The following is a 25,915-nucleotide window of genomic DNA, read 5'->3' on the forward strand; positions in this document are numbered from 1 at the left end:
AGTAGGTGTAATTCACATGTTATTTCCTGAACATATTCTATTCAAGCTAACATAACAAGATGAAGATGTTATGAAGCAAATCATACTCCAATCCTAATTTTCACTGCATTAAGATTTTGCAAAAGAACTACAAAGCTATTGCAATCAACTACTTACATGTAGAAAACCAATGGGGAACAAAATATCTATCCAGAAACACTCCCTAAAACTTGCTTCAAAAATAACTTTTAAATGAATATTAAAATTGATCAAATTTTATGTAATTTATCTTAAGCATCCTATATATTCAACTGCATTAATAAGTATCCAGAAATCATAATTATATATTTTTTGAAAAGAATGTATTCCATGCACATAAAACCAAACCAGTGTCTAAAAGCAGATCTTATAGTTTTATTTTATTTAAAAAAAAAAAAAAAAAAAAAAAACACATATACACACAGGAACAATGAATGGTTCATTTCTCCAGTGATGGACCAGCCACATCATAATCCTCCTCGTTTGGCATCACCAACGGCTCCCCAAACATCAAAGACAAATTCATCTGGAAATGCAAAGTCTCCAAGAGTTTTGTCAAGTTCCACGGCGAACTCATCTGGATTACTTTTGTCCTTTCCAGCTTCAAATATTGTGGTAGCTACCAAAAATAGATTTTTAAAAATTATTGAGACAGCAACAGAGAACTAAGAAAAATAGCACCAGAAAATGTACTTTCTAAAAGGAACATGCTTAGATATCACATATTTCTAGTACAAATACAAGTAGCAAAGATATTTTTTAAACAATCTACCCACTATACCCAGGTTTGCAGCTGCTACTGCTGGCCTCTCCTCCACCTTGTAGCCATCAAGATTTGTTGTTGCTGAAACCAGTTTGGCTCAATGGAAAGAGTGTCAGCCTGCAAACTGAGGGGTCCCAGGTTCTATTCTGGTCAAGGGCATGTACCTTGGTTGCGGGCATATCCTCAGTGGGGGGGGTGCAAGAGGCAGCTGATCGATGACTCTCTCTCTCATCGATGTTTCTAACTATCTCTCTCCCTTCCTCTCTGTAAAAAAATCAATAAAATATATTTTATTAAAAAAAAAAAAGATTTGTTGTTCCACTCATGTAAACATTCATTGGTTGCTCCTTGTATGTGCCCTGACTGGGGATCAAACCCATAACCTTGGTGTATCAGAACAATGCTCTAACCAACTGAGCTACCCAGCTAGGGCTAACAGTGCAGATGACTGATGCTCTTGAACAGTGAGGAAAACAAGGTCACTGATGGACACTGAATCAATCCATTTCTCTCCCTTTCTCTCTCCACCTCCTTCTCCCCTCCTTCTCCCTTCCCTCCTCTCTCTCTCTCTCTCTCTCTCTCTCTCTCTCTCTCTCTCTCTCTCTCTCTCTCTCTCTCTCTCTTTCTCTCTCTCTCTCTCTCTCTCTCTCTCTCTCTCTCTCTCTCTCTCCCTATCTTTCTCTCTCTCTCTCACTGTCTCTCTCTCTCTCCCTCTCTCTCCCTCTCTCTCTCCCTCTCTCTCACTGTCTCTCTCTCTCTCTCTCTCTCTCTCTCTCTCTCTCTCTCACACACACACACACACACACACACACACACACACACACACAGCTGTGAGGAAATGCTTGGCACATGGTTTTCTAGCACCTCAGGAAGCTCATAGCACTGCCTGGTGTACTGACCCCAAGAACAGCATGCTCAGACCTGGTCTGCTCTCATTTGTAATCTCTGATTTGGGTTCCTTGGTCACAAAAATGAGAAAAATTATGATTTAAAATCCCCATACTATACCCTGACAGCCCAAGCTGTATGATCTCACTCATACACCGATGCTGGCACACAGAGGAGAAAGGTGAAGAAAAACTCCTACGCACAATGTAGTCCCAGACTTGGTCCACCTCCAGTTATACGTCCCTACATGTTCTCACTCCATGACCATTATTACTGAGAATAATTAGTAATGACCATTGCTATGGGTGGTAATAGCTGTGTCTATTAATTATGATGTGAGAGAAATTTTATACATAATAGAATGCTTTGACAACCCTGTGAAGTTTTTATTGTAACCATTTTATAGATGTAGGAAATTAAGACTCAAAGCTTAGTAATTTGCTCAACTCATTTTGGTGCCTCTCATCAGACATTTGATCAACAAATATTCAGCATTTACTATGGAAGTAGTACTATGGTAGAAGCTGGGTTTAAAACCTGAGTAAGATATGGTATGTGCCTTCAAGAAACTCCTGATCTTGTAGAAGCAATAAAAATACCAATTAGGCAGCATGGTAATTGTGTTGGAAATATTGTGTCTAATACAGTGCTCCATAAATCTTTTTAAAAATCAAATTTGCTACAAAATTTTTAACAGAAATTGAGAATGCAGCATGCATTGAACATGTTATAAATTTTTGCTAATACATAAAATATAAACATAGATTTGAAACATCCTTACAGGAGAAATAAACTGGCATGATTTTATTCTTTTTCATAAAAGACTATCTCTGATTTAAAAGAAATGCAAAGGAACTAGGAAAACGTAGCACCTTAACATCACAACAGCTATTAAAATGCTTCTCATCTGTTAACTATAATGCATTTGCAATACACTGCAATAATATTTAACATCTGAATACAATTTGGGGGAAAAATACTCCACTAAAAGTAGATTTGTTATATCACATGTAACAGCTAAGTGCTGACCTCTTGTGGCTATTTCAAGGATATCTTTATATCATTACCAATACTGAACAACTTTTACATTATTAATGACACTTATTTTGGTGATACTGATCAATCTGTATTTTCCACTAAGTTCTTAAATACTTGAACAGAACTTTAGACATACAGCGTTATTGCAGGTGAAAAATCTTGGTATCAAAGTGTCAGAATTGAATCCCAGCTCTTAACATGTTAGCTGACTTTGAACAAGTTACCAAACTTCTCTGAATCTGTTTTAATAAAATGGCACATGGCAGAATTTAGATAAAGTTTAGCCACCATCAGCAGCCCTAGCTGGTCTGGCTCAGTGGGTAGAGTGTCAGCCTTCAGATAGAAGGGTCCCTGGTTTGACTCTGGTTAAGGGCACATATCTGTGTTGCAGGCTCCTCCCCCGCCCGGGCCCTGGAGACAACCAATCTATGTTTCTCTCACATTGATTTCTCTCTGGCTTCCCTCTCTCTTCCAGTCTCTCTAAAAATCAATGGGAAAATATCCTTGGGTGAGCACTAAAAAAAAAAAGGAGATATATGTACTAATATGTATGTATGTATCTCTTTCTATGGAAGGTCTTGAACACTTATTTTCCCTAAGGCTTTTCATAATGTCAACTCATGTCAAACAATCCATATGAGTCAAACATCAAAATAGAGCCAATGTAGTTTCTTTTAATGAAATCTATTTCCAAAACTTTATTGGCTTTACCTGAGAAGGATAACTTTTTATAATATTTATTGTTTTAAAGTTACTCAAAAAAGAAAAATCATCCAAGGAAGAAATGTCACTATCTTGATTAAAATACCATTATCATATGCTTTTAAAAAAGCTAAAAAGACTTTATAGAAAAATATGACTTAGAAACTAGCACTCAGATTTCCTTACTACACATTTCTGGATCTCTTTATAAATTAGACATCCAAAAATTCCAAAGTTCTTAGAATAATCACCAAACTCCAAAATTGATATCACCAGAAAATATTTTAGTTCTATATACAAATTACACTACATCTTAATATTCATTAAGAAATTTATATTATACAATTTCCCACTAAGTTAATGTTTCTCTCTCATCAATGTTTCTATATAAGGTCTTAATTTATAATCTTCCAAAACCTTTTTCCCCCCGCAATGGGTAACATTCCAAGGCACTAGGTCATTTGAAAAGTCATAGTTCACAACTTAACTTTACAACCAGAGCACTTTCATCTTCAGGGTTATTGGTCCAGAAACTCATTTTAATCATTTTTTATTTTCAAATAGTAAATACATCCCAATGTGGTGGGGTTTTTATTTGTTTGTTTTTAGGTTACTGTTTTGTTTTTAGTTATTTAATTGCCATATTACTTTTTAAATTTTTTAGTATAAACTCATAACAATAGTGTAATATTCATTAAGAATTAACATTTCAAGTCTTGCCAGCATGTCTAAGTGGTTGAGCATTGACCCATTAACCAAGAGGTCACTGGTTCCATTCCAGGTCAGGGCACATGCTGGGTTGTGACTTGACCCCCAGTGGAGGGCATGCAGGAGGCAACCCATCTATCAATGTTTCTCTCTCATCAATCTCTCTACTCCTCTCCCTTCCTCTCTCTCTAAAATCAATAAAAATATTTTTAAAAGAATTAACATTTCTGAAAATTAAGAAACACATGGAATAAAAATAATTAATCTGTTGAAGCAATTTCACATTTGTGATTTACATTTCATGTTAATTAGATCTGAATGAGAGAAATTCCTAATTTAACAATGTTTGCCTTCTCCAAATAATTACTTTCTTTGAACTTTACCTCCCTTGGTGAACACATTGCTAATCATATACAATGATAATGATTATTCATGTCAATTGAGGAACTTGCTTAGATAATTAATTATGAAGGGATTTCTATTTAATTTATAAGAATTTTTCAAGGAACATTTAGTTCCCTGAAAATGTCAAAATGAAAGAAAATTGATTCTTCAAAAACTGATTCTTAAATTCATTTATAATTACCTGTAGCAATGCCCAACGTTCTTCCTTATATACTGTGTATTTTTAATAACAAATGAGCAAAACTAATTTACTGAACTATTCCCAATTTATACTTAAATAACAATAAAGCCTATATATAAAATTAAGTTTTAAAGTTGAGAACTATTTTAAGTTTTTACCTGTTAAAAGTGGGGTTCTCCAAAGTTGGAGGAATCAGGCTATCTGATATCAAACTACATTATAAGGCCATAGTCATCAAAACAGCATGGTACTGGCCCTGGCCAGTGTGGCTCAGTTGGTTAGAGAGTCTTGCCATACAGCAAGGAGTGGCCAGTTCCATTTCCAACTGGGGCACATACCCAGGTTGCAGGTTCAATCCTGCAATTAGGATGCATGTAGGAGGCAACCAATAGATGTTTCTCTCTCATATGGATGTTTCTCTCTCTCTTTCTCTCTCTCTCTCTCTCTCTCTCTCTCTCTCTCTCTCTCTCTCTCCCCCCACCCCCTTTCTGTATCCCTTCTTTGCTCCCTCCCTCCCTTTCCCTCTCTCTAAAATCAACTTTTTCAAAGCTTATTAAAAAAATAATTTACTAAGCACTTGATGCAACACACACCCAAGCACACACGCAAGAATGCATACAGGCACAAACCCCACCACTAAGTGCTCATATACTCTTTCCCCACCCAGCAGCCAACTCCCCTTCTTAAGGGAATATTTATTTTTCTTCCTTCATAGAAGGCACCAGGGCTTTCACAATCTCAGCCTTTGTGTTTCAGAAATTACTCTCAGCTCCAGAGGTTTGACCCTGACCTAACCATCCCCCAGCCTCAGTGACTGGATCAAGTGGGTCAATCAAACCAATCAGAGACAACCTGAGCATTTTGTTTGAATGACTTGGCAAAGGCCCGCTCCCTCCTCCCCATTGTTTTTGACACCAAGATGTAGAGGGTGGAACCATGGCAGTCATTTTGAGCTCATAAGGGAGGACCTGAAGCTACCAAGGGATACCATGGGGGCCTAAAATGAAACCAGAATGGAGACAAGAAAAACCACATCCTGATGATACCATGAGAACTCTGGATCTAGCCATTCTTGAAGCCAGAATCTACCTCTGGACTTTTCAGTTATAAGAATCAATACATCCCCCCCAACACACCTTATTTTTTTCTTAAGTCAATTCGAGTTCAATTTGTTGTTTTATTATTTATAACGGGGAAAGACTTAATTGATAAATCAAGACTCTGACATCCTAATGGTAACATAAGAAATACACAGAAAGCATTAACCAGACAGATTAGCTCAGTGATTGAGCGTAGACCTATAAACCACTAGGAGGTCACAGTTTGAGTCCCAATCAGGGCACATGCCTGGGTTGCAGGCTCATTCCCTGGTGTGGGGCCTGCAGGAGGCAGCCAACCAATGATTCTCTCTCCCTTTCTCTCTGAAATCAATAAAAATATTTTTTTTAAAAGAAATACACAGAAATTTGCTGCTAATCTGCCCTTATCAGTCTTACACCAGGTTCATTTATCACAGGGTTTCATTAATCTTATAAATGTGCACAACTTTAATATAATAAATATACAATGTAATAGATGTGCAGTTAATATATCAAATAATGCTGTTTATATATTACTTACAAAATTCTTTTCATATATTTTTTTTAATCTATAAAACTAATCTATGAAGAAAAGATCATTATAGTTACTAGATGAAAAACAGAAGTTCAGAAATGTTAACTTGACTCTAAGGCTTCCCAGCTGGTAGGTGGTAAAGGCCAGACCTTCTTTTCATTATTCTTCATTAGAAATAGAAATAATTTTCATTATGCTTTTCATTACTATACGATTACTTTTCATCTTGAAAAGTATCATTAACTATCAGTGCAAGAAAGATACAAATAAGCATTAAGTTCCATCAAATTAAAAAATAGACTTTTTAAAATAGTATAATCTTACCTAATTCAATATCTCGAATTCCCATGTACATCTCAAGAAGATCATCGACCTTTTCAATTGCTTTTGTATTAGCTTCAGAAGGCTTTATCAAAGAAAAGAGAAATAAGCTATTACACTTGTATATGAAATCTTGGAATGTCAGGGCACACATAGGGGGAAATCTGAGGTGGAGCCAGTTCATGGTTGTTTACTTCAGCTAATTTGAATGGAAATATATCTAGAGTGTGCTCTGCAACTCATAAATACTTATTTTTAGCATCAGTGTTAAGTGTCATGGATTCAAAAAAAAGGCCAAAAACACAGTCTCCAAGTAACAATCTAGAAGGAGATAAAAATGTGAAAATGAATAGCTATATGGCAATAATAAAGATAATTTTTTTATATTTTTATTGACTTTTTACAGAGATGAAGGGAGAAGGATAGAGAGTCAGAAACATCAATGAGAGAGAAACATCGATCAGCTGCCTCCTGAACACACCCCACCAGGATGTGCCCACAACCACGGCACATGCCCCTGACCAGAATTGAACCCGGAACCCTCTAGTCTGCAGGCCTACACTCTATCCACTGAGCCAAACTGGTCTCGGCAATAAATATAATTTTTAATGATATTTAAGGAACAGAGGTATCATGGGGGAAGTAAATTTAAATCTCTAAGAGTCATGGAATACTTCAGAAAGAAGGTAACAAGGATTGTGTTTTCAAAGTTAACTGGTGTCAGATCATCTGGAGAGGGTGCTGCATGTGAAAGGGACTAACTACGCAAAGTCTATTTGAGGTCGTGGGGTTTGATAAAAGATCATAGCCTGTCACAGGAACTTCAAAATGTCCACTGTGATGAGAAACACACTGGCAGGCATATGACTGGATCTTAAGGGGTCCTGGGTGCTATGAAAAGGGCCCTGGTCTTTGTCCTCCAGGCCAGAGTCTCCAAACCTTTTAACAGCTCACCCCAAGATAAAACATTTCTGAACACAAACCCTTATTGGTTACTTTTTATTTAACTGTGTTATTTGAAGTTTTTATAAATTATATACATGTATTACTATATTAACCTATTATGGACATTATAAAATATGCACACAAAAAAACTTATAAGGCCCTAACCAGTTTAGTTCAGTGGATAGAACCTCAGCCTGCAGACTGAAAGGTCCTGAGTTTGATTCTAGTCAAGGGCACATGCCCGGGTTGTGGGCTTCATCCCCCATCCCCAGTAGAGGTGTGCAAGACCCAGCTGATTCTATCTTATCATTGACATTTCTATCTTTCTCTCCTTCTCTCTTCCTCTCTGAAATCAATAAAAATATATTTTTAAAAAAAAATTTTTTTAAGGATAAGGTCATAATGAAATATTTTTAAAGTAACTTTTGTCTTGTTTTAATGCTACCAAAACATTTCTGTTTTTCCTAAAATTGTTATTTAAAGTTTCAGTGAATTGCAGTATAAACAAATATCAAATCATTATGTTGGACTTCTCAAACTAATAGAATGATACAAGTTAATGTTTTAAAAAAGTTTCAGTGAAAAACATGGTTGGATATACAGGATGGGGCAAAAGTAGGTTTAGAGTTGTTTGTACAGAAAATGCAATCCTATGTAATAGGTAATATGCAAATTGGCCATCACTCCAACACACAAGATGGCCACCCCCATGTGGTCAAAGATTGATGCCCCTATGTGGACACAAAATGGCCAGCAGGGGAGGGCAGTTGGGAGGAATCAGGCCTGTATGGGAGGGTAGTTGGGTGTGATCAAAGAAGGGCAGTTGGGGCAATGAGGGGTGACTGGGCCAGCAGAGAAAGGCAGTTGGGGAAACCAGCCCTACAGGGGAGAGCAATTGGGGGCAACCAGGCTGGCAAGGGAGGGAAGTTAGGGGCAAATGGACTGGCAGGGGAGCAGTTAGGCATCGATCAGGATAGCAGGGGAGTGGTTAGGGGGTGATCAGGCTGGCAGGCAGAAGCAGTTAGGGGAAATCAGGCAGGCAGACAGGCAGGCAAGCGGTTGGAAGCCAGCAGTCCTGGATTGTGAGAGGAATGTCCGACTGCCCGTTTAGGCCCAATCCCACCAGGTGTAGCGACTGCGCCTGTAGCCCAGGAGAGGGACAAGCCACACACCCAGCAGTCCTGGCACCAGTGGTTGCATCTGTACCTGTGGCCCAGCCTGGGAGAAGGACAATCCACCCTCCCCATGGCCCCAGGTGCCAGCGGCTAGGTCTTCAGCCCGGGAGAGGGACAAGCTGCTCACCCCACAGTCTCAGGTGCCACCAACTGGGGCTGCAGCCCAGGAGAGGGGCAAGCAGCCCACCCTGCAGTCCTGGGTGCCAATGGCTTTGCCTGTGCCTACAGCCCAGGAGAGGGACAAGCTGCCCACGCCATAATCCCAGGTGCCTGTGGATGCAGCCCAGACAAAGCCAGCTGGCTAGAGGGAGGGAAGCTTGAGTCCTGGATGCCTGTGACCGACCAGACGAGGGAATCCTGGGTTCTAGGTGTGGGGTTAAGTAGAAGCCGTTAGGGGCAATCAGGCCAGTAGGAGAGCAGTTAGGGGTGATAAGGCAGGCAGGCAGAGGTGGTTAGGGGTGATCAGGCAGGCAGAAGGGTTAGGGGCAATCAGGCAGGCAGGCAGGTGAGCAGTTAGGAGCCAGCAGTCTCAGATTGCAAGAGGCAGTCTGACATCCCCCAAGAGGTCTTGGATTGGAGAGGGTATAGGCCGGGCTAGGGACCTCTCTCCCATGCACAAATTTCATGCACTAGGCCTCTAGTCTGTATATATAGACCAAACAACCAGAACGACCAGTCAACTAGTCACTGTGACATGCATTGACCTCCAGGCAGATGCTCAATGCAGGAGCTGCTCCCTGGTGGTCAGTGCACTCCCACAGCCAACCTCCCATGGCCGGCCAACCTCCTGCGGTCCCCTTCCTTCATCCCTCCCCCCAGCTGACAGGACTGGGCAAGATGCCCCCAATCAGCCCTGATTGCCATCCAGGCCTAGGGACCCCACCCATGCACAAATTCTTGCACTAGGCCTCTAGTAATTAATAAATATTAATATAAGAATAAACTGTTTTGCATACTCATAACTGGAAAACCTACTTTTGCCTCCCTCTTGTTTTATTATTCTTCTATAATCTTAGTTTTATATTTGATAAAGTCTTGTCCTATGCTGTTTGTTTCAATACTTGATTTTAAAAGGCTTCACAGCTGAAAAAGAAATGCCCAAAGATGTTAAATAACTCTAAATGCAAGTGCTAAATTCATGATTACATTGTAAAATACCTTTAATATTGTCATAAATGTATGTTGCTTTGTAGTCTCAAAACATTCATTGCAAATAAAATTTTATTTTTATTTCCTTGAGGATGTTGTTACAACTTTCTCATATTTTTATTATACTCACTAAGCCTTTAAAACAATGACAGACCACATAACTCACTCTTGCTTTCTTTACAGTGTCTTCTGAATGGTCGGTGTAAAGCAATAGGCTGTGCAAAGTAACGCAGGTATTTACCTTTGTACCTGTCCAGCCATTGTGTAAGTTACTGCACCAAGTATTACAGACCTTCCCATACAAAATAGCCACAGGGTATTACTGTTCCAAAAAGCTTTTGATCTCATCCCCTTTCTTCCATTCACATTCTGATTGCCTGGGTAGAGCTCATCGTTTTTCCCCTTTTCTTCCCTTTTCTTTCCTTTTCTTTTCTTAATTGAGATGTACTTGACATAACACTACATTAGTTTCAGGTGTACAACTCAATGATGGGATGTATGTAGGTATTGCAAAATGGTCACCACAATAAATCTAATTAACATGCATCGCCACACATAGTTACAAATTTTTATTTCTTGTGATGAGAACTTTTAAGATCTACTCTCTTAGCAACTTTCAAATATACAGCACAGTATTATTAACCATGGCCAGCTTGCTGTGCATTGCATCCCCAGGACATATTTGTAATTGGAAGTTTGTTCTTTTTGACCACCTTTACCCATTTTTCCCATCCCCCACGCTCCTCTAACAACCACCATTCTGTCCTCTATGAGTTTAGGTTTGTTTTCTTTTTCTTTAGAATCAACATAGAAGTGAGAGCACATGGCATTTCTATGTCTGATTTATTTAATTTAGCATAATGTCCTCAGGGTGCATCTATGCTGTCACAAACAGCAGGATTTCCTTCTTTTTTGAGATTGAATAATATTCTCCATCCTTTCTTATTTGCAAGGGTTTCCTCCTTTGTCTCTCTGCCTACTGTCTTCCCCCTCAAACCTTCCCTGCTCAAATATCCATCCCCAGAACCAAGAGATTTTTTTTTTTAATTCAAAATTGTGCTGCTCCGTCATTGTTCCCAAATGGCTCCCCCATGATCCATGGACCCTCACATCCTGACCCAGATCTATACCTCCAGCCTCACCAACCCCACCACGTACTTCCAGCACTCACACTCCAATCCCATGGACGCTATAAGGCCCCCAACCCCTCACTGCCTCATGCCTGGAACACTCTCCTCACCACCTTGAACCGATCATCTCTTCTGGAGGGAACTCTCTCTGACCTCCCCTCTCTCTCCATCCCTCAGCAGCTGATCAGCCCCTGCTTTGGGACCTTCATCCTATTGCTCTGGTGTGTACTCGCTTCTTTTCATGCCTCTCTCTTCTTTTAAAGGAAAGCACGGTCTTTGTTCATCTTGGTATCCTATCACCAGTCCTTGGACCATGCCTGTCTCAACAACATATATTGAATAAATTAGGAGGTATGTAGGTGGAGTATTGTCCACAAAATCATCATCCTAATAAGTCTAGCTAACATCAGAAGTGGTGCAAGGTTATGAGGGGATTTTTTTTTTTATTGATTTTTTTACAGAGAGGAAGGGAGAGGGATAGAGAGCTAGAAACATCAATGAGAGAGAGGCATTGATCAGCTGCCTCCTGCACACCCCCTACTGAGGATGTGCCCGCAGCCAACGTACATGCCCTTGACCGGAATCGAACCCGGGAACTTTCAGTCAGCAGACCGACGCTCTATCCACTGAGCCAAATCGGTTTCAGCGAGGGGATGTTTTTTAACCTTGTAAGTTATTTGTACCAAATTTAACATTAGCACCAAACTAGCTTTTCCCTTCCATTATGAGCTATTTTAATTGCCCTATTTAATGAAACAGGCTATGCGAATAGGAATGGGGTTTTAGATGTTTATCTTTGAATAAATCTTTCCTGCCTCCCCACATGGATCTTCAGCTTCTCTTCATTCCAGCAGCTCATACAAAGCAGGTGTTCAAAAATATTAGCCATGTTAACTATTGTAGAGGGCCCCTGGGAAGGCATATGGGCATTTCTCTATTGTCAGCTGAACTCAGGGCGAAGGGCAGAGCCACGTCCTGGGAACATGCTTCCCCAAAAAGGTGGAGGTGTTGTCAGTACTACCTCTTAACTTTGCCCAGGTGTCAGGGAGTGTGACTTTGATATGTAAATCCAGTCAAGCACCAGGAATGCTTGGGCCTACTCAAGAATGCAAATAATCTCCTTTGATCCTAACTTTTGGTGAAACTCCCTGGTATTTGGGGGTATAAAATAAATTTGCTGAGTTGGCTCTGGATCCCTGTCCCTCTATCAAAAGAGGGCAGCTTTCACCAAAGCTGGTTTGGCTCAATGGTAGAGCGTCAGTCTGCGGACTGAAAGGTCCCAGGTTTGATTCCGGTCAAGGGCATGGTGTGCAAGAGGCAGCTGATCGATGTTTCTCTCTCATCGATGTTTCTAGCTCTCTATCTCTCTCTCCCTTCCTCTCTGTAAAAAATCAATAAAATATATATTTTAAAAAAAAAAAGAGGGCAGCTTTCCACCGGACTCCCAGCTTTGCTTCTATCTCTGCATCCTTGCTTGCTTGCTTTTATTTCTTAACCCTTAGCAGCCTCTACTTAGAAACCAGACCCAGTTCTTTTCCGTGTTGGACACAGAAAAGAGAGAAACACCCACAAACTATCAGAAGACACTTCTCCCGCAGTAACCTGCAGCTTCCCCTGCCACCCCTGCTTCCTTTGCAGACCAGCCTCATCCCCCTAACTGCTCGCGGCCAGCTCCCTCCCACTATTTTTCCATTCTCCTACACATTTCTTTCTCCCTCTGAGGTTTGTTCATTCATTCATTATATGCTTAATAGACTTCAGTAATATGCCCAAAGTGTGCTGGGCACAGGAAAGGTAAAGACTCTGAATGACCCAGAAGTCACTGCTCTGGGTTTTGGTTTTGCTTTTTACATACCTCATCATATCTCACTTTCAAAATGCCTGTGACCCTCCAAATCTCTTCATTGCCCTTTGCCTCCAAATCAGTCCTTTCCTACATTCAGGACCAAGACACCTGACTCAAAATTTTGCCCTGTGTTCCCCAAAACTCACAACAAACATTCAGAAGGATAATCTTGGCCTCATGGTTCCTCGAGTATCTGCCCCATCAAGCCACCCCCATGGCTGACTCTGACCATGGTCACCCCACAAGCTCTGGGATCCTGGTCTGTAGGAAGAGCCTCCTAGTGGCTCACCTGTCTCACTCTTCTGCTCTTCAAACACCTGGGGGGTCCTCAGACAATATGCACACACAGAAGGACTAGATGGGCCCAGTGCCTGGGCCCCTGCCTTCAGGAGCCCCCTGGCCTCAGACACCTGCCTCATGTCCCCTGTGCCCACAGGGCAACTGTCACATCATTACTGTCTTCGCTGCTGTGAGTGGGCCTGACCTGCCACTTGCCACTTCGAATCCTGCCCCTCGCCCCTGCTGCCCTCCTTGTCCACCCTTCTTCCTTCCCTTTGTCTCTTCTACTTCTGGTATTTTCACTCAATACTGACCCAATTAATCAGTGCAACCCTTCCTCTGCTCAAGCTTAAGTGAGTCATTTGTTACTTCATTAATTCAGCCAAGATTTGAGCTCCTGTGATGTGTCAGGTACTATTATTCTAGGTGCTGGGACACCACAGAGAACAAGACATGTGAGCAAAGGATCCAGACAATAGACAAAAAGGAAACTAGGAGACAATGAGTCCCATTGTGTTTTCTGCTTTAAAGAAAATTAAAGGAAGAAAAATTAGGCAGGGAAAGTGGTGGCAGGAATAGCTCTTTATACAAGATACTCAGAAGCATCCTTTCAGAGAAGGTCATATGTGGGCAGAAACCTGAAGAAGGCCAAAGAGGGAGCCAGGGTCAAAAGTGGGCAAAGCATTCAGGTAGAGGAAAGAGCAGTACAAAGACCTTATGATGGCAGCATACGTCTGGCCTGTCTGGGGACAGCAAGGAGGCTCAGGTGGCTGACACAGGAAGACAGGAGCAGTGGTGGGAAATGAGATCAGAGAAACAATGCAGAGTTGAATTATGTCAGTCATGCTGAGGACTTTGGCTTTTATCCAGAGTAACATGGGAAGCTAATGGAGGGTTCTGAACAGAAGAAAAGAAATTTAACCTCATTGATGTTTTTAAATGAAAATTCTGGCTTCTGTGCTGAGCACAGAGGGAAAGAGGGCCAGAATGAACACAGAATACTGACCAGGTGATTATAATGTTCAAGATAAGGCTTGGTGCCTTGGACCCAACTGGTGGGAGTAGAGGTGGTGAGCTGTGGTTGGATTCTGGCCTATTGTGGATGTATTGTAGATCTACCAGGATTTGCTGATGGGAGGGATGTGGGACATGACAGAGAACAGTCAAAGATAACTATAGAATGTTTCAGCTGAGAATGGAATTCATGCATATTATTTTTTACTAGTGGCCCAGTGCACAAAATTCATGCATTTGGGGCGGGGGGGGGGGGGGGGGGGGGGGGCGGCTCGCGTGCGCGCAGACTTCCCCAGCCTGCCCTGTGCCCTGTCACAGTGTGAGAGCCCCATGATCCATCACCCCAAAGAGATAGGCCCCGCCCACACATTTGAGGCTCCTCAATGGATTGCCCCAAAGAGGTAGGCCGGAGCTGGGGGAAACCTATGGATACCCAGGCTGGGCCATCACAGGGGCCTGCAGACTTCCACATGCCTGTGGACCCCCAGCCAGGCCCACAGCAGAGGAGCCTCTCGGAAAGCCTGCGAACCCCCCGCCAGTGCAAGGGGAGGGGATGCAAGCCTCACATCCCAGGGCCCGTTGCCGGAGTGGGAGATGTGAGCCTCATGGCTCTGGGCCAGCACAGGGGGCAGGGACGCAGCCTACTGATCGGTCATTACATGATGGCTTCCCAACCAATTTGCATATTATCCTATTATTAGATAGATTATCAAAATCATAAGTATATTTACTCCTACAGGTGGCTCTGAGGCTTTTCTTGGCTCTCAGAGCTTTGGCTGATATCTTAAACATTTTGAGACAGTCAGATGTCCACAGGCTCCAGAAAAAAAAAGTTGTCTGCAGGTAGCTCAGGATTGCTTTGGATCACAGTCTCTTCTCATACACTCTCGGTTTCCATGTTCCTTCTTAAATCTTTATTATTGGTAAGTAGGCAATGAATTAAAGTCTGTGCTTTAATTGTAGTGGATAGCACTTTAATTAACCTCACAGTTTTACCTTTCTTTACCTCTCTTTTCAGCTCTAATAATCATACATGTCCAAGCAGAACGAGGACTAAAGGAACATAACTTACCACTTCTTCCACAGTGGCAGGACCTTTTGACCTCAGGCGAAGTGTCCCCCTTCCAGTACCAATTTTTCCTGTTGAGGTATGTCCAGCTTTTGACCTTGGCTCTACTTCTGTAGAGATAAAATAGATGGGGGAAGGTGCATATATTTATAAAGAATTCCAACAGACTTCTGTAGAAGCTAAAGTATTTGCCATCACAAAACTATGTACAGTGCTTGTAGAGGTTTGATAAAAGTTATGCATCCTTACAGAATTTCCCCAAACAAATTCACCTGCCATTCAGGCATCTCAGGTGGGAGTCACTAAGAGAGGTCTGGCTACAAAAGGGAAAGGAAAAATATTTGAAATGAATAGATGGGGAAGATTGGAAGTTATGAGGAATAAATAAAATAGTTGGCTTTATCGTGAGAGTAAAGAGATGTGTGCGGTGGGAAAGCAGAGAGGTACAGCTGACTTCTTCAAGGTCACGAAGCAGAGAAAGAGCCATATCTTGATGAGAGAGAGACAGAGAGAGAGAGAGAGAGAGAGAGAGAGAGAGAGAGAGAGAGAGAGAGAGAGAGAGAGAGAGAGAGAAGCAGAGACACTCTTACATGAGTCCCCACCTTCTGTTTGATGTTTCATACACAAAATCCCATGTGGTACCCAAACCAATCCATGAGGCGAGATACAGCCCTCACTTTACAAAGACGGTAACTAAGCTCACTGAGGCACAGAGCTGGGATTCAAACCCAAATCTCTAGATCCCAAAGTCTGTATGCTTTCCTCAACGACACTCCAGCATCACACCTCTTGGAAGCATGAGGGATAGGTTCAGAGGTGGCATAATGAAAGAAGGAGGTTCTAAAGAAAAAGAAGCTGGGAACAGGATTCAAGGAAGGCATCCCCTCAGGAGGCAGGCAAGAGACAGGGAGCAGCTACTGCTTTCCTTATGCTTGGTTTGTGTATGTTTTATTTTTTGTTTTGATTTTCCAAGTCACAAAGAGTCCCACCTCCCCAATACCAAGCAGTAACATAAATGAGTGAAAGGGTAGGGTGGAGACTGAGGATAGCTGGAAGAGACATGCCCTACCTAGGCTACTCCAATAACTTATTCCCTGTGGTAACATAGGCCCTTCATAGCCAGACCTACTTGTTTGCAAAGAAACTGTATACTCTAGAATATTTTATGAATCTCCTGATTTAAAGTTTTGGCCATTAAGTCAAACTTTAAAAAACATTTTGGCAAAAATGAAGATCTTCCCTGGCTAGTTTTGCTCAGTAGTTAGAGCATCAGTCCTTGAACTGAAGGGTCATGGGTTCCATTCCCAGTCAAGGGCATGTACCTGGGTTGCTACAGGTTCGATCCCTGGCCCCAGTCAGGATGCAAGCAGGAGGCAACCAATTGGTGTGTGTGTGTGTGTGTGTGTGTGTGTGTGTGTGTGTGTGTGTGTGTGTGTGTGTGTGTGTATGTTTGTGTGTTTCCCTCCCATCTCCCTTCCACTCTCTAAAAATCAATGGAAAAAACATCTTCACTGCTCAAGTAAAGATTAAATAAATAAATAAACAAACAAACAAACAATATCTGTGGATCAGATTCCAACACAAGCCAGCAATTTATCAATTCTACAAATATTCTCCAAGTCCCCTTGACTGAGGACCTAAGTGGCAGCAATTTGGGACAAGAACAGGGGGAGGGGAGGTGCTGCAGCAAGAACCTGAGATACCTGAGCTCCAATGAGGAATCGCAGAGCAAGGCTCGTAAATGCAAGCAGTGTAGTGAGGTCCAATGCACAAATGCCTTCTTACTGACTCAAAACCTAGAATAATTCCCATTGTCGGCAAGTACTGTTTTGCCATTGAGATTCTACTCCAAAGTGATTAAGGATTTTATTTTTTAACCAGAGACCTGATGCACAAATTCGTACATGGATGGGGTTCCTCAGCCTGGCTGATGATTGGGCAGATCAGAGGGGCTGGCCAGCCAGGGGGAGGGATCACAGGAGGTTGGCCAGCCAAGAAGAGGGACCATGGGAGGTTGGCTGTAGGAGCGCACTAACCACCAGAGGGCAGCTCCTGCATTGAGTGTCTTCCCCCTGGTGGTCACTGTGTGTCATAGCAACTGGTCAACTGGTCATTCGGTCATTCAGTCGTTTGGTCACTTAGGCTTTTATATATAGAAATTTTAACCTGCATTCAGGGACAGAATCACCAAAAACATGAGTTTTTCTCTGAGAATAAAAGAACTAAAAACTATCAAGAGATAAAGTAGAACAGAACCCCTAAGCGAAAACCTATAAATGGTGACTGATGGTGCTAATGCTAATCCTGGTGACCAAATTCTCAGGAGACCAAATTCTAAGAAGCCTGAAGCTACATCAGTGACTCTACAGCATTAATATTGTCGGGTACACTATGTCCCATTTGAGGAGAATGGATTAACAGAAGCAAAATGTCCTGCACAGGCTTTCTAAAAAGGAGCCCAAAGAAACAGACAAGGTCAGCCTGTCCTCTGCTATGTCCAGGATTCTGTACACCCAGCCAAGTGAGTGTCTGAATTACATACAGACCTACAGTGGTCAAGTCAGAGTCAACTTAAAAAACAACCTTATGCTCCCCACCCCCCTGACCACACATCCATCATGCCACTGAGACTTCACCAAATGACCAACCTGGCATAATTTGTCTTCCCATAGAAATTTGCTGCTGGGCAGGAAATGAATTGCTCAGTTAACGTGTTTTGGTCTACCGCTACAACTACATTTCCAGTTGTATAGTGTTACCCTGGCGTTCTGACATAGCAACAAGTCTCCTGTAAGTTTGGTGAGGATGACGTAACCCTGGAAAACTGAACAACTTGGGATACAATTAAAAAATCAATGGTTTCTGGGATTCACAGAGCTAAGGACCCAGACTCTGGAATATGGGAGGTTCATGAAGGCGTTTTCATTTATGCCTGAGAAGCCAGGCAGCCTCTCAGAAGGTGTCTCTATCTTACCTTGCTCTTACCTGCAACACCAGTTGCTCAAGGGGGAAAATATGTAGAATAAAATATTTTTTAAATTAATAAGCTTTTTTAAAATCCTCGCCTAAGGATATGTTTATTGATTTTGGAGAGAGGGGAGGCAAGGAGAGAGAGAGAGAGAGAGAGAGAGAGAGAGAGAGAGAGAGAGAGAGAGAGAGAGAGAGAGAGAGAGAGAGAGAGAGAGAGAGAATTGGTTGTACAGGAAGACACTCCAACAAAATGAGCCATCCAGCTGGGGCAATAAGGTGGTTTTTTTAAGCAGTTTTAGGCTCACAGCAGAAGTGAGCATAAAGTACAGATGTTTCCATACTCTCCCTACCCCCATATATGCATCACCTCCCCCATTATCAACATCCCCACCATAGTGGCACACTGTTAACAATCAAATCTACACTGACACGTTATCACCTGGAGTTCACAGTTTAGAATAGGGTTCACTCTTGATGGTGTACATTCTGTAGGTTTGAACAAAGAAATAATGGCATGTATCCAATATTGTAATCTCATCCAAAATAGTTTCACTGCCCTAAAAATCCTCTGTGTTCTGCCTGTTCAGCTCAGATTTCTTGTTTTCATAGTGTTTATTCGGCTTTCTCTTCGAGAGTGGTATCTCACAACCAACCACTTGGTGGCACCAAAGCAGAAGTTAAATTTCAAGCTCTGGCTTGGAGGCCACCAAAAAGGCAGTTTTCACCGTTGAGGTAATAGAAGCCATCTTTATGATCCTATGATTCAGGAATATATATCAACCAGTTTATACATGAAAACAGGCAGGATACTTCTATTTGCCCACAGGGAGTAGGGGGAAAATAAGTTCTGTGGGGTTTTTTTTTTTAATTTTGTTAAGATTGTGAAGATTTTTAGTCGGCCTACTTTGGGGTTGTTGGCCTGCCTAAGCATGTCTCACCAACCAGGCCAAGCCCTAAATCAGCCAATCAGCCACTTCACTTCTCATTAATGCATCCGCAAGGGGCCTCTCTAGGGACTAAACAATCATAGGGGTGCAGTTTGCACATGAGACACTAGGAAGGGGCCCACAGTAGCTGGACCCCCTAGATTCCCCTGTGGCTTCCCCCCCACTCCAGGCTGCACACCCCCTCACCCCCCATCCCACCCCCCAGCCTGCTGAATGTCTGCAGTGGGTTACTTGGGGCACAGAACACTCATAGCTGCTCCTGGGCACAAGAAGCAATCCTGTGTGCTCCCAAGCCCTTTTGTGGCAATTATATCTGCTACTCTAATTATGTAATTTAATTTAAAAGTACATGAGCTGGTAGGTGTGAAACAGAAAGTTATTATTGCTAGGAAAACTAGGTTAACTGCTTTGGAAAGACTCCATAAGAGTGAGTTGCAAAAAAAAAATAGGTGTAGGCATGATGACACTAGGAGATTGGGGGGGGGGGAAATCTTTCAACATTCATTTCACATATCTGGTTTTTTTTAAATGAAACAGAACTCATAGACATGCATGAAGGTTACATAAGGAGGATAATGGAGCTCCGATTTGCATCTTCTACTCAAAGAAGGAGGATAATGGAGCTCCGATTTGCATCTTCTACTCAAAGAAAGGGTCTTTTATATCATAAGTGGTAAAAGAATATATGTCATAGGTCTTAAAACATTTATAAACACCTGTTTCATTGTTTATAACACCCCATTTCAAATAGCATTTTCAGTAAACAGACCAACCCCATTCTCTGCTATATCAGAGAGACGGGAAAAATGGAGGAGACAAAAAATATATGTCTCTAGTCCTTCCGTGAACGCCAGGGGAAGAAGAAGGACTGACAGAAGCCAAAGCCCTATTTTCAGGAGGAGCACATGCAACATGACTTAGATCCCCAGCTCACACAGGATGACAAGGGGGGAAGCTTCTGCACAAGGTCTTGCTCTGGTCCCACGAGGGCCCCCGTTGGCCTGGAGTACAGAGCACAGCTTTCGTAGCAGGGCAGAGCCACGATTTTAAGAGGAGGTGGGCACAGACAGGCACAGCTATGCCAACAGTTGCTCAGGGAACAAGAGCTGGACTTGAGAATCAGAGAACCTGAGCTTAAAACCTCAGCTCCTCCGTTTACAAATTGTGTGAACCTGAGGAATCAATCCTTTTCAGTAAAAGGAGAAAAGCACTTGAGCACAGTATTGTTTTAAGCATTCCACAGGCTAATGCTTGAAAGGTGCTCAGCCCACTGGCCTGGCTGGTGTTAGACAGAGCTGCTGGAGAGCGCCATCTGCTCTTCCCACTCCTTCCCCATCCGCACCACACGCGCTGGTTTTCCCTCTTAGAGTGAGAAACATGCAAAGGTCTCTCTTCCGTGATTCAGAAAATTGTCACTTCAAATACAAAGGTCTCTTTGTATTTGATACAAAGAGACCTTTGTATTCGATAACCCTCCCCTTGCTCTTCTCAGACTCCACCAAGTGGCTCATCCTGGGGGCCCTCAGCCCTGGAGGCCCCCCACACATAAAATCCCATTAGGCTTACATGACATCACATGAGCAAGTGCCCACACATATCACTGCTCCATCATAGAAAAGGAAGCATGCAGCCCCCTCCCTTAGCCACCCATATAGGATGAACCAAACTACCTCACCAAATTCACTCATCCACGTCTGTAACTTCCACCTCTGGAGTTACACATCACAAGAAACATCAAAAGAGTGGCCAAATAGCAACTCGGGGCAGATCTTGTGGCCACCAATGTTCCTCAGCATCACAGGCTCAGAGATGCTTTACTTTTCTTGTCTTTTCCTTTTTTTCCAGTGTTCCCGAAGCAGACCTGAGTCTCGGAGGTTGATTCACATTCATGAAATTCACCCAGATGTCATCATCTCAATTTAGTAATCCATAGGAGGGATGGTGTCAAAGGTCGCAGTGGGCTTTCATGCTTCATTCTCATGAGCCTGAAACGTCTTGGAGGAAGTGATGTCCAAGCAGAAACCACAACATCCAGGATTAAGGTAGCAAAATTAAGCAGGAAAAGGAAGGAGAAGGAAAAAGGTTCCAGGCCATGGATGCAAAGACTCCAAAAGCAAGGAATGGAGGGCTTATGGTTCAGAGTCACTCCCAATGGGTTGACTTTTGGCTCACTAGGCCTCTGCTCCTCCTGGGAATGATTCACTTGAAACCTTCTTCACTCTGAATACCTGAGGAGCTTAGTGTGCACAGATGCCACCAGAGCAAAGGACTCTGGAATGAAAGACAATTGTCTTAGGCCAAGGCTGCAAACAGGGAGTCCATAGTTACATGTGGTCCCTAGTCATGTTTGTGACATATGCATTGTTCTCTGGTTTTTTAATTAGTCGCCAACATTTAAAAGTTGGACACAAATTAGAGTTCTATTATCCTCCATATATAATCACAGCTTTAATGCATATCTAATTTAAAAGATTTCTCATAAAAAAAACTCACATTCTAAGTTTCTCTTGGAGACTAGCATATTCCTATGAGCTTAGACACACACAAATGGCTCTGTCTATAGACAGCTCATGTGCTTCCTACCCTACTTTCACCACCAACATACATACAACACACACACACACACACACACACACACACTTTTCTTAGAACAGTTTGACAAAACCTCACTTACATCCCAGAATTCAACATTTTGACTGTACATTCCCTTTGTTCATGTGTCCTTCCTCTCTTCTAAATTTCTCAGATTTCTTTAAAATAGCTATGGATTTTTGATAGCTATGGTACTGGGACAGATAAAAAGCAAGAAAAAGGAAGCAAGAGGAAGCCACTTGTGCAAGGCATCAGTTGTCTGTTAGATCATGAGGTCTGACAACACACAAACCAACCCCACAAAAAACACACCAAGTAGCTCTTCACTGTTCCTTTGCTGAGATGAACACTGTAGGACAAGTGTCAGAAGTAGAATAACTATACCCAAAATCTCTTTGTTCTTTGGTTAAAGTGTCATTTGAGGAAACACTTAGGTGTGTTTTTATAACTCCCTGAAACTACAGGCAAACAGTTAATGTGTATGTCTAGGAAGAAGGTGCATATCTTTAACCCAGAGGGAACTATGTTAAAAAACAGATTCTAGACTTATAAATTTTAATATATGGAAGTGTTTTTTTAAAAGAGTGATGGCTAAAATATTTTCTTTTTACCCTTTTATGCTTCTTTTATTCCACAGTATGATTTTATCATGGGAATTCAAAACTAATAAATTGAATTTAACTTTTATTATGATTTATTACACATATTTCCCCCTGGCCTTTCAAAAGTTAAAAGTACTACAAAAACAATCCTGGCAATTTAAAGAGATAATACAATGTAATATTCTACCACATTTCTAATATGGGACCCATTTATAATAATATTAAAGAAAACTGTTTAAAATGAGAATAATCATATATTGTAGTTAGAAATTATAAAGCCACTGAAAGTGGAATGATTCAGTTTCTCTACTTCTTAGCAAATGCTATAATTGTTTTCTGGTTATGAAAATTAGTCTGTTCATTTTATATTTAAAATGTAAAAATCACAAGAAGCCTGAAGAAAGAAATTATTAATAAACTCAACACGTAAAGATAAATACTAACATTTCAACATGCATACACTGTAAGTCATTTTTCTTCTACATTTAAAGATAGCTTTTACAAATGGGATAGTACTATACATTGTTTTATAATCTGCCTTTTCACTTAATATATCAAACATTTTTTTCATACATAACAAGAATTGCTTATCCTCCACTTAACATTTTCTGAAAACATACTCCAACCACAATTTTGAGCATAATTTCTCCTCTCTTTAATTTATTGACTTGAGAGAGAGAGAGGAGAGAGAAAGGGAAGAGAGGAGGAGACAGATCAATTTGTTGTTCCACTTATTTTAATCATTCATTGGTTGATTCTTTTCTTTTTTTTTACTTTTTTTTAGAGAGGAGAGAAAGATACTTGTTGTTCCACTTATTTATGTATTCATTGCTTGATTCTTATATGTGCCCTGACCTGGAATCAACACACAACGTTGGTATATCAGGCACGGGCGGGGAGGGAGTTGAGGGGCAGGGTGGGATCCTCTAGTCTAGGGGTGTCGAACTCAATCAGAGAAGGGGCCAAAATCTAAAATCCAGCCTAAATCGAGGGCCGAATGGTTTACTGAACAGTCATAAACTGTCATTGTGATGGAAATGCAGCAGAGTGCAGTGATGACAGCGCGGTGCGGGCCACATTGCAAGGCCTGGCGGGACGGATTTGGCCCGCGGGCCTTGTGTTTGACACATGTGCTCTAGTCAACCAAGCTACCCAGCCATTGTTCACAGGTTGATTCTTATATGTGCCCTGACTAAGGATTAAACCCAAAACCTGGACATATCAGGATGACACTCAAACCAACTGAGCCTCCAGCCAGAGCTTGAGCATAATTTCTTAAATCCATTTTCCTACAATTATATAACTACCACTTTACAAATACTTTCTGATAAAATATGTATTATTGGTATCATTGCTGTTTTTATAATAAGTTATATTATACTGATACTATTCAACAAATTAAGGAAGCCACTTACATTTTAGCATCATTTTTTATTTCTTCATACTACATTCCTATTTTAATTGCTAAACTTAAAAACAGCTGACTGCCACCAAAACCGGTTTGGCTCAGCGGTAGAGCGTCGGTCTGCGGACCAAAAGGTCCGGGTTCAATTCCGGTCAAGGGCATGTACATTAGTTGCGGGTATATCCCCTGTGGGGGTTGTGCAGGAGGCAGCTGGTCAATGTATCTCTCTCATCGACATTTCTAGCTCTCTATCTCTCTCCCTTCCTCTCTGTAAAACATCAATAAAATATATATTTTTTAAAAAAAACAACCAGCTGACTGCTGTTGTCTACCTTCTACTCTATAGTTGATATTCATTCTAAATGCTCCTTAAACATCATTCTAAGAAGTCAATCACTGTTTAGGGTGTCTTGGGAAATACAGATTACAATGATTTTAGTATTATAAATTATGATAATTTCACTTTTCTCAGATTAAAAACGTGAGCATTTACTAAATTTTCTATTAATGAGAGTTTACAATGTGGATGAAAAGAGGTTGTGCAGAAAATAACCTCATAGAGTAATGTGATCATAAGTTCCTAAATGGGCAGGTCATTCCCCAACAAATAACTTCTTTGATAAAAAGTTTATCTTTGCCTTAAGCAAGTCCATTGTTTCCATGCATCTAGGTGAACACACCTTTATTTATTTTTTTAAATATATAAAAAAGACATAAAAAGATTACAGAGAGAAACAGAAAGCTAGAAACGTTGAGAGAAACATGGACCAGCTGCCTCCTGCACACACCCCACTGGGGAGGTGCCCGCAACCAATGCACATGCCCTTGACTGGAATCGAACCTGGAACCTTTCAGTCTTCAGACCGATGCTCTACCACTGAGCCAAACCAGCTTAGGCAGGTGAACACATCTTTAAAATGCCTCTCATCAGACCCCTCAGAAGAGAAACTACCCTTGAAAGTGCACATAACCCTGTTAACTATCCTGAATCCAGTGTTTCCCAAAGTGTGGTACACATACCCCCAGGGGTACGGGAAGAGTTTGGTGGGGATATGCACTGCACCGTGCTTAGCTGCGCCTAATTCTACGTTCTCATGAGTACGAGGGGTACTCAGCATTATGAAAATTATAGAAGGGGTACACATATGTCAAAAGTTTGGGAAACACTGCGAGTGTAATCCAATCCCCACCTTGTTTTCTTTCATCTTCAGTAACCTTCTTTTTGTTCCCTCCTTAATTCCTAATGCAGAAAAGAAGGTGCAATGGTCATCCTGAGAAGCATTTTTCTCAGTCTGTTGAGATCTTGCTTTTAAACACATTGTACTCTCTGCTTTGCTCAAATAAGTTTTTATAAAAATTTTCTACAAGTTTGGATATTCTTAGAGTAGAAAAGAGTGTATATTTAGCCAGGTTATTTGTCCAGCTGGGTCTTTACATTGGACACACATGTATCAGTTACTCTCAGAATTCATCTAACACATCTGCCACACCCCACAAAAGAATTTGCTCTTCATTTATCTCTTTCCATACAGTCTTTGTGGTAGATGCCAAAGGCATGTCTAACTAGATATAAGAAGGGCAGAACAAACTCTGACATAAAAAGATTAACTGGCAAAATTTGTCATTGTGAACACTTTAAACCTTTGCCAAAAAAACAACAACAACAAAAATACATGAAAAAGAGTGCCAATGTCAGATAAAATGCAAAACATCTCAAACTGAACTTTTCTGCCTGACATTCCCCAAACCATTTCTACACCCCAACTGCCTCATTTCCAATTATCATTTTTATCACAGGCTCTCGAGGTAGAAATCTTGGAAATCACATTTGCTTCTTCTCAACTTTTCTGTCTTCTTTAGCTAAAGAGCATCAATGTACCTCAACCCCCATTTCTGCCTTTACAATATTACCCAGGATTTTTTCTTTTCTTTGAAATCCCACTGCTGCCCCTAATCCCGGCCCTTATCATTTGCCCCTGAACTGTTGCAGCAGCCTCTTACATGGTATCTCCTCTAATCAAATATGGCTTCATTGTTCCTCTGGGCTTAATTCCTTAAAATCAAGTCATTCTTCAGTTCTAATTTCAAAATGACTCCCTATTATCCTCTAAGTCACACATGTGTCAAACACAAGGCCCTCGGGCCAAATCCGTC

General features: G+C 41.4%; 1 protein-coding gene across 1 annotated transcript in view; it reads right to left on the reverse strand.

The window, feature by feature from the left end:
- Positions 1-416: 416 nt before the first annotated feature.
- Positions 417-25,915, reverse strand: part of GIPC2 (GIPC PDZ domain containing family member 2) — a 73,161-nt gene continuing 47,662 nt past the window's right edge. The window contains exons 4-6 of the mRNA XM_036445622.1: positions 15,249-15,355; positions 6,642-6,723; positions 417-637 (exon numbers count right to left, since the gene is read on the reverse strand). Of these exons, the coding sequence (XP_036301515.1) occupies positions 486-637; positions 6,642-6,723; positions 15,249-15,355 (341 nt within the window). The 3' untranslated portion in view covers positions 417-485. The remainder of the gene's footprint in view (positions 638-6,641; positions 6,724-15,248; positions 15,356-25,915) is intronic.

This window comes from Pipistrellus kuhlii, unplaced genomic scaffold, assembly GCF_014108245.1.
Source record: "Pipistrellus kuhlii isolate mPipKuh1 unplaced genomic scaffold, mPipKuh1.p scaffold_m20_p_2, whole genome shotgun sequence".
In the NCBI taxonomy this organism is placed as follows: domain Eukaryota; kingdom Metazoa; phylum Chordata; class Mammalia; order Chiroptera; family Vespertilionidae; genus Pipistrellus; species Pipistrellus kuhlii.